This window comes from Acipenser ruthenus, chromosome 1 (assembly GCF_902713425.1).
Source record: "Acipenser ruthenus chromosome 1, fAciRut3.2 maternal haplotype, whole genome shotgun sequence".
NCBI classification, from domain to species: domain Eukaryota; kingdom Metazoa; phylum Chordata; class Actinopteri; order Acipenseriformes; family Acipenseridae; genus Acipenser; species Acipenser ruthenus.
Genome location: NC_081189.1, coordinates 67,889,783 through 67,899,734, shown reverse-complemented (window position 1 = coordinate 67,899,734; position 9,952 = coordinate 67,889,783). Strand labels below are relative to the sequence as shown.

General features: G+C 37.2%; 1 protein-coding gene across 1 annotated transcript in view; it reads left to right on the top strand.

Annotated features, from left to right (window-relative positions):
* Positions 1-3,385: 3,385 nt before the first annotated feature.
* zgc:154142 (uncharacterized protein LOC555481 homolog) overlaps positions 3,386-9,952 on the top strand; it is a 53,642-nt gene continuing 47,075 nt past the window's right edge. Inside the window, exons 1-3 of the mRNA XM_059028173.1 lie at positions 3,386-3,762; positions 6,930-6,968; positions 8,822-8,958. Of these exons, the coding sequence (XP_058884156.1) occupies positions 3,708-3,762; positions 6,930-6,968; positions 8,822-8,958 (231 nt within the window). The 5' untranslated portion in view covers positions 3,386-3,707. The remainder of the gene's footprint in view (positions 3,763-6,929; positions 6,969-8,821; positions 8,959-9,952) is intronic.

Sequence of the window (9,952 nt, the reverse complement as noted above, 5' to 3'; positions counted from 1 at the left end):
TATACCGTTACACGTCCCCAAATATACCGTTACACTTCCCCAAATATACCGTTACACGTCCCCAAATATAGCATTACACGTCCCCAAATATAGCGTTACACGTCCTCACGTGTTGCTAGAGCTGTTTAAATAACGTGCCTGTAATTTTTCTTTTCATTGTTAACATCCTGACAACTTTTTACACTCTGTTTCAAAGTCTGTTTCAAACCTTTTTTTCAAAATGGCCACTCTAATGCACTGATAGGTAAGGATTATTACCCACATATTGTCAAAGGCAACAGCAACAACGATCCATGATGTGGTACAGAACTGAAAAGCCAGAGCACTTGCTATCTTTTTTTTTTTTACTGCAGTGATTTAGAGGACAGATCTCAAACCCCAGTGCATTAGAGTGGCCATTTTGAAAAAAAGTTTTGAAACAGACTTTAAATTTTAAATAAAGTGTAAAAAGTTGTCAGGATGTTAACAATGAAAAGAAAAAATACAGGTACATTATTTAAACAGTTGTAGCAACATGTGTATATATATATATATATATATATATATATATATATATATATATATATATATATATATATATATATATATATACACAGTGCCTTGAATAACTATTCACCCACCTTGGACTTTTCCACATTTTGTATTGTTACAACCTGGAATTAAAATGGATTTAATTGGGATTTTTACCATTTGATTTACACAACATACTTAACACTTTGACGGTGCAAAATATTTTTTATTGTGATACAAAAGTTAATTAAACAAAAAAAAAAGACATTTGTTGGTTGCATAAGTATTCACCCCCCTGAGTCAATACTTGGTAGAAGCACCTTTGGCAGCAATTACAGCTGTGAGTCTTTTTGGGTAAGTCTCTACCATCTTTGCACATCTGGATCCTGCAATTTTTGCCCATTCTTCTTGGCAAAATTGCTCAAGCACTGTCAAGTTGGATGAGGACCGTTGGTGAACAGCAATTTTCAAGTCTTGCCACAGATTCTCAATCGGATTGAGGTCTGGGCTTTGACTGGGCCATTTTAAGACATTCAAGTTCTTGTTTTTAAACCACTCCAGTGTAGCTTTGGCTGTGTGTTTAGGGTCATTGTCCTGCTGGAAGGTGAACTTCCGCCCCAGTCCCAGGTCTCTTGCAGACTGAAACAGGTTTTCCTCTAGAATTTCCCTGTATTTGGCTCTCAATCCTGCCCTCAATCCTGACCAATTTCCCAGTCCCTGCCCATGAAAAGCATCCCCATAACATGATGCTGCCACCACACTGCTTCACCGTGGGGATGGTGTTCTCAGGGTGATGAGCACTGTTGGCTCTGCGCCACACATAGCATTTTGCTCTAAGGCCAAAAAGTTCAATTTTGGTCTCATCAGACCAGAGAACCTTTTTCCACATGTTTGCTGTGTCTCCCACATGCCTTTTGGCAAAATCCAAACGGGATTTGATATGGGTTTTTTTCAGCAATGGCTTTCTTCTCGCCACTCTTCCATAAAGCCCAGCTTTGTGGAGCATCCGGGTTATAGTTGTCCCATGGATGGTTTCTCCCATCTCAGCTGTGGATCTCTCCAGCTCCTTCAGAGTTACCATTGGCCTCTTGGTTGCATCTCTGACTAATGCCCTCCTTACCTGGTCACTGAGTTTTGGTGGACGGCCTTCTCTAGGCAGAGTCGCGGTTGTGCCATATTCTTTCCATTTTTTAATAATGGATTTAACGCTGCTCCGGGGGATGTTCAAAGTTTGGGATATTTTTTTAAAACCCAACCCTGATTGGTGCTTCTCCAGAACTTTATCCCAGACTTGTTTTGATAGCTCCTTGGTCTTCATGATGCTGTTTGTTTAGATATGCTCTCTAACAAACTCTGGGGCCTTCCAGAAACAGGTGTATTTAATCTGAGATCATGTGACACTTTAATTGCACACAGGTGGACTCCATTCAACTAATTATGTGACTTCTGAAGGCAATTGATTGCACCAGAGCTTATTTAGGGGTGTCACAGCAAAGGGGGTGAATACTTATGCAATCAAGACTTTTCACTTTTTTATTTGTAAATAATTTTGAAAAATATGTAGATTTTTTCCCCACTTCGACATTATGGACTATTTTGTGTAGGTCAGTGACAAAAAATCCTAATTAAATCAATTTTAATTCCAGGTTGTAACACTACAAAATGTGGAAAAGTCCAAGGGGGGTGAATACTGCAAGGCACATATATGTATATAATGCTATATTTTTCGGAACCCTGCTACTTACTCTTTAAGTCTAATTTAGAATAAAAAAACAGCCCTATGTCAAAGGCAATGACTGATGTCACAGATGCAGTTTCCCTTAGGGAAAGGTAGTATATAAGATTTTCAATTGGGGATGTGGAACAAAATGGAACCAACCCCACATTTTATCAGTTGTCTGGCTTCCCAAACGTACAAAGTGTAATAGATTAGACAGATGTTGAATTATATGCCCAGATTCTAGGAATGAAATTGCTTTCTGAAATCAAAAACATTATCATTCTTTAAATGTGCAACTTTTATGTGATGCTCAATCTATTATCACTGATGTAGTACCCTGGCTCATGTCACGACTAATTTATCTTGGAGAACAGTGCCTTAGTCAGAAAATGGAGCTTCTAAATGGAGACAGGCTTTTGGGTAGGTTGCATTTGTCACAGATTATCTTTTGATTAACATATTAAACTTGAAGTTGTTTTAATATCTTACTAAAAGTGTGTTCACAGGTGACAGCACATACCCACTTAAACGGTGGCTCATGATGACCCCAATATTAAACCCACAAACACAACCAGAAATAAAATACAATGCTGCTCACATTTCAACTCAAAACACCATTGATTTAAAGTGTCTTCATAAACCTACTGGTGAGCTACATTATGACCCTGGTAAGGTATGTAAGATGACTGTGGTGTGTTGCATGCTTCACAATATTGGCACTCAGTGTGGTCTGGAGCTGATACTGGATAACGGAGAGCAAATGCTACCAGGGGACATCCATGAAGATCAGAATGAACATTATCAGCAAAGCCATGGAGCACAGGCAAGGCAACTGCCTGAACCGGTTATACAAGAATTGTATAGTACTTATTAAGTATGCTCTTTAAACGTAATTATTGATAAACAAAGAATGTACTTTTGATAAATAATTTTATGATTTTTCAAAATCACTAGAATCTTTTTTTATTACTAATCATGAAACTTACTGTTTGCTAACCATTTGGATGGATGGTTCTCTTTCCCTGCTGCTCTTCCACTGTGCCATTCCAAGAGCCTTGCCCTTGCCACACGGTCGACCTGGTTTGGATGCAGACGGGTGCAGCTGCTGCTCGATGTTAGTTGGTACTGCAGCAGTGGAGGCAGCACGGGGCTCTGGAGCAGTAGAGGCAATCCTGGGGTTGGAATTGTGCCCCATTACCATAACATACACGCCAGGAGTGGATTGGTTCTGGCAAGCTCCAGGTGTATTAGTTCATTAGAACCTACCCACCTGTACCAATACTGTTTCATTTCTTCTAATATTTCACATACTACCCTGACATGCTTTCTGCGGTACCTTCACCCTGGCTTTGAGAGGACTGGGATATAGAGGGCGGCAGCTTCTCATTACTACTCATGGAATGGCACCTTCCTCTCCCCCCCCCCCCCTTTCCAAGTGTGCTGTTTCATCACACAAGGCGTCACCCTGTTGGATCAGATGGAACTGATGGCGACAGATCTTGAGGGTGGTTCAGATTCGTTACATCTGCCAGGTTGGTTGAAAGCATGTCCACTCTCAGTGGCGAATCCCTTTCATACTCTGCGTACAGATATTGCATGTCAATACCTGCATCATAGGATACATTGTTATGTTTAAACAAATTAAGAATTGTTTATCTTTTCAATTTGTTCTATATGCACACTATCTATTAAAGAAACATGCATTTTATTTTTTAACAGCCCTTAAAAAACAACATTTCGCTCACCTTTTCTAATTGTTTTGTTTTAAAAGATTTTGTACTGTGTACTGTATTTTACATAAACTTTGTTGTGTGTGTAACATTACATATAGTCTATATACACACATGCAAACACAGTCACTGGATCAATCAGGCAATGAATTTTAATCTCTAAAGGCATTAGCTGGGCTTTAGTCGGTGGTGCTCAGCCTGTTCCCCTGGAATCTTGTTTGAACTTTGCAATGTTTTGTTTAGTTCCTTAATTTAACTTTTTATGGAAGAAATTGTGTTTATTTTTTTCATTTTTTTCCTTCCATATTTTTAATTTAGAAGTGACTCTGGACCTTTTGCCAAAAAGAACAGTTTGGTGTACTAAAACCACATTGAGCAAAAACACTTCTCACAAAACGAAAATAAAAGTTTAAACAAAACACAAATCTCGAACACACAAAAAAAAACAGACCCTAGGTCAGGCTGGGCAGTTGCCTTCACTGTTCCTAGACTTTCAGTTTCGTTTTAACTTCACTGTTTATCCCGTCTCTCTTTCACACACACGTTCCTCCTCGAACACCCACCTCGAAATACCTCGAAACAGGGAAAACTGCAGGGAAAACTACAGACTATTGATATGTGTGTAATTGACATGTTGAAAATCAACAATTTAAAAATGTTTTGGTCTGAAATTGGCACAGCTTTAATTGCACATTGCATCTTTCTCCAAAAAAAGAAACTTACTTCCTCACATGTATGTATTGTCAAAAAAAAAAATCCAATCCGAAGAAGGATTTAGCCTCCTACATCCCTTCAATTGCAAAAACATCATCTTCGGGTTACAAGCAAAAATCATTATGCATCTCCCTGTGTTGGCATAAACTAATTGCTTCCTAAGTACTTTATCTTAAAAAGAGAAAAAACAAAAAGAACCCTTCTTGGCTGACCCAATTTGTAATCATCTTATCACATGCATGCTGACCTAGTTATCATATTGCACCCTGAAGCCAGCCTGCCTGCTCTTTACTGTATCCCCAGAACTAGGTTGCCACATTTCTATACAATACAGTACCTCTATGTGTGTGTGGCTCCAATATTACCTATTTCATTACATTAAGGAGATACTGTAGTTAATGTCTTACCAGTTTAATATACCTTATTAAAGTTTACCACAGTTATTTTGCAGTTTTCCCAGGATTATACTATGCATTTACCATAGTTTGCTGTGATTTGCCATGTTTTTTTTTTTTATATGCTTTAATATATTCTTTACAATATTATATGATTTGTGATTTTGGGAATATCCTGGTCAGAATACATAGGAATACTGTAAATGTTAGGTTAAAAGGCTGTCAAGGCACTAAATCAATGCTAATGCTACCAATGCATGAGTTGATCTGAATACTAATATGTGAAGACACTGTAGCAGCTGTTAAAGCCTATGCCCCTGATATACAGCACTGGTCTCGTTCCCTGCTGAATAAGACAGCTCTGCAGCTGCAGGATTTATAGGTGAACAGATAGAAAGCAATCAAAGTAATCAATTCTGGCATGCTGGAAAGTATTTTTTTTATTTCTGCTCGTTGTCAAGAAGTGACAAATGGAACCAAACACAACAACATGTTTAAGTATTCCTCTGTTTGACCTCATTTAAGAAATGCTAAATTCTGCAGGAAATATTTAATACAACAAACAATGCAACAGCCTTGCATTAACATTGGAATAATTTGTTTAGAATTACCTCCCTTAATAAGCCAAAATTAACTGAAACCAGAAAGCATTACTAATATTTATATTGTTTGTTTTCAATGCAAGAACACTTCAAATACTGAAAATGTTGATTGATTAAATTAACCAGTTGCTATGGTAGCAACAAAGCATAATAATTCATACTGTTGTTGAGACCTCTTATATACAGCAACATGCAGCACTTCACTATCTCTAATTACGGTTGTTTAAAATCATATGTGGGTTATTTATTGCCTATAATAAATATAATAATCACTAGGGTTGCAGTGTTAGGTTAAATGTGCCCTTGAATCGCTCTGGGTCTATCATGTGATGTTCCCTTTCTCATGAAAACAATAATCAAATTGGATTCAGATTTTCACAATATACATAACCTCAATATACCTAACAATCCATAACTATAAAACAGTCAAAGTAGAACCAAAGTGAAAGCTCATATATTTTAGTATTTCTACCCAATATAAGACATTGTAAATGTGAAAAAATGGCAAGTTATCAAAAGTGCCCAGCCATTTAAATTAGCGATATCAAAAACACAAGCCAAGTTTCAAGAACCATTGGGGCAACCTTGGCCAGCACCAAGCAAATAGGCACAACTGTCAAAGCGGTGGGGGCCAAGGTTGCCCCAATTGTTTCTACTAAATTGGCTTGTGTTTTTCAGGCACAATAAACGCGGATCATTTCACGTAAGAGTGTTGGAAACTGCAAATTAAATGTGGAATGGTGTTTTTGGTTGATTTACTTTTGCTGTGCCAATACCCTGTAAACTATCTGTGCTGTGTAGATAGTCACTGGCAGTTCTCGTGCTTCGCTGTAACTACAGCTCTACATAATATAAAATAATGTAAAATGCAGTATGACGCAGAGGTTAACCAGTCAAGTGACAGCTCAACAGTTAAGAAGCCATGGAAAATCAGGAAGGAACAGGAAGGAAAATATAAAGTATTGTACTGTACTGTACAAACACATCTGCTACCTACCGACTTATGAAGAACTTTTCGAGCAGTGCAAAGTCCAGGCTTTCAAAGGTCAAAATGAATAAACGGATGCTATAAACTTGAGCTGCTGCAAGAAACTCTTCTCTTTTTTGTGTTTTCTGCCTGAATACATTACAAGCATGAAGAACATGGATAAGAAAGAGTACAATCTCAAGGGCCTAACATCTTTGGAAAAGACCCTGATATTTCTGTTCGTGTTGCTGTTTGCTGGTTGTCTTGGTTTAACAATAATTTATTTTGTAGGCCAACCAGATTCCTCTACCCAGGGCAAAAGCAATGGAGGTAAGTACCTGGCTGTTACTATTAAATCTGCTAAATAATTATATTATGTATGGCTTCCTTTGGATACAGAAATTAAGAGTAATTACTAAAAAAATAAAGTAGAAACTTATGCACAGCCACACCATGTTCTGTTAAATGGTCTAATTTGATTGTCATGAACTCAGCAAGAGATGTCTTTGAAAGGGTTATTTAACACCGTGGACTCCAGCCTTCAAAGCTACATAAAATCAAAAGAAAGATTTAAACATAATGGCGTAGACAAATACTCATTATGTTCATAAGATGAGTAGCAATTCCTTTTAAATAACACGCAAAACAAAAAGTCACTGTAGTATTGACATGATAAATACAATCTGAATGAGACTTCCCCTTTAATTGCAATTTGAAATGTGACTTAAACTTTCCCTCCAGCTACAAAGGGTATTGAATTGAACTAAAACAAGCAAAGTAAATTAGTAATATAGTATGATTCTGTAGCTGGAGGGAAGGTTTGAGACAAATTTACAATTGCAATTAAAGGGGAAGTCTCATTCAGATTGTATTTATCTTACCTGACTTCTGCTCCTCTGGTTAGCTATGCACTTTTTACATCTTCCATCTTGGTAGCAATGACTTTGTGAGCCATAGTTCTCTTAATATATGCACAATACATTGATGACCCCAAACCAGGACCAACCACCAGTCACATTTAATTTAATTTTAATTAAAAGATTATTTCTTTTGGAATCGCAACCAGATATATTGTACACACAAAATATTTATATTTGAACCCATTATTGTCGATAATTTATTTTTTCTCCAGCTAATTAAACAAGGTACTTTACCTTTCAATAACTGATAACGTCTTTGTTATTAGAAATTACATTTATGATCTTATCAGGTTTATGGTGCTGTTTTGCTTTCCTTGGTGAGTGAAATTATGATCTACATTTACAGATACCTACAGATAGCTAATGTACTCTGAACAAATCTCTTATCTGCAATCAGCTCAAATTGCTCCAAACCACATAGCAGAACATTGCAGATTTACTGTGCTGAGTAACAAAATATGACACGCAGGTATTTCATTTACATGCTACATACTATACATCATTTAACAAGAGAGGGCATTGTTAAAACAACTAAAATGGGGGGCAGGGAAAGCTCTTTCTACAGGTGCCCAAAATGCCACATTGCTTTTATTTATCTCTTTCGAAGACTAATACTGCATTCAATAGCCATTATCAAGGTGAGCAATTTATGTTCATTACATATATATCGTTTTCATATATTCAGATATACAGGTTGTAGGTCATTCAAAAGTCACCTGAACAGTTCACAGATTCCCCCAGTTTTCCTCCCAGAGTGTTCAGTGATTTAGTCCACAGCCACTGTTATGCACCATATTAGAAATCAGCATTACACAAGTTATTAAAAAGATTCTTCCTTTGGACTAAGGTGTCAAATGTTGATGGATGACAAAGAAAATACATCACAATCAGTCATTCCCAAATAGAAATATGCTTTGATTTATACTACAGCAGGTCTTAGTGATCTAACATCATCAGAATTACTACTGATAATTGAAATCTTCTTCCACTGTCATGGTACTAGTAAGGTCATTCATTTTCTGTATGGGGCTGTCTGCAGTATCAGAACATGCACATGAAACGCCTATATCACCTGAGTGATTGTGGATAATGTCCTTCCTTGGGACACAGACCTTGGGGGACCTGGTTCGTGAACAGGCACACACCATTATTATTCAGCTATTTGATAACATGTTGAATGAATATGTGTTTCCATGGAAAAACTGACCACAGAATCATATTTTAATCAACATTAGTGAACGTTGCCTTTGTTTTACAAAACAGATGCGGTGACAGACATAGGCTGTGGGGACCCACAACAACTAATTGGACCCTTTGGGGAATTCACTAGTATAAACTACCCAAGCAGCTATGACAATGGTAAAAGCTGCTCCTGGCAAATAACAGTGGATCCAGACAAGGTAATACAATAAATAATGACCTTTTATATTATACTGGGGGAAAAATATAAATCTACCCCAAATCTACCAGGATATTGCAGTGCTTAGCTGTCGGTCTATTTTTGTCCCGCGTAATATTTAAGAATGGAATTTACTCCTGCATTTGTCGTCCGTTATTATAACTTCAGCCTAAAAAAGTCACAATGGGCAAGACATACAATCTAAAAGACTGACAGAGAGGTGATTGAAGATGCATACACTACTAAGTGGTTTCTATAGCACCCAACATCCCTGTATGAAGCAGAGGAAGGTACCATTGGGGAAAGGTCACTTATTCTGCCAGAACAATTTAAACATTCTGCAGACTAGTCACATTCAATCATAACGGCCTTTTAAACAGCTGTCTGTCCAAAAAATAGTAAAGTGAACTACCATACAGGTCTGCTGGGTATGACTATCTCTTCCAATATCCAGAGTCCAAAACATATAATCTATGCTCCCTGCTCCACATACTGTTCAGACCTATTGACCTTGATAATGATCTACAAAAGCTTATTAGCAGGTTGCAACATGTGCTGTTAGATAAAAAAGAAAAATAAAAAAAAGAAGAAAATGTATTGAATGTGAAGAATTTACTGTGGCGCCACAGACTTAAGCAGCTTGGAGGTTATCTGTAGTTAGTTAGACCCCTGGCCAGAAAAGCAGTGAACTGTGAATTACAGAATGAAATATTTAATTTAAGGGTTATCTAAAGTTGAGTTCTCCCTTAGTGAACTGTTTGCAGTCATAATTACACCCTTAGTAGAAGTATATTAGTTGATAATTCTCCAATATTATTATATCAGGTATATATCAAAACGTTATTCTCCCTCTGCCTACACAAAAATGATGTATCATTTTAGTAATTGGAATTCAATGAATGGTGATTCTCATTAACATTAGAGGCAGGGTACAACCCCTGCTTATTTATTACGAAGGGTTGAACACAATAGCTTAAAATTGGGATTTACTTGTG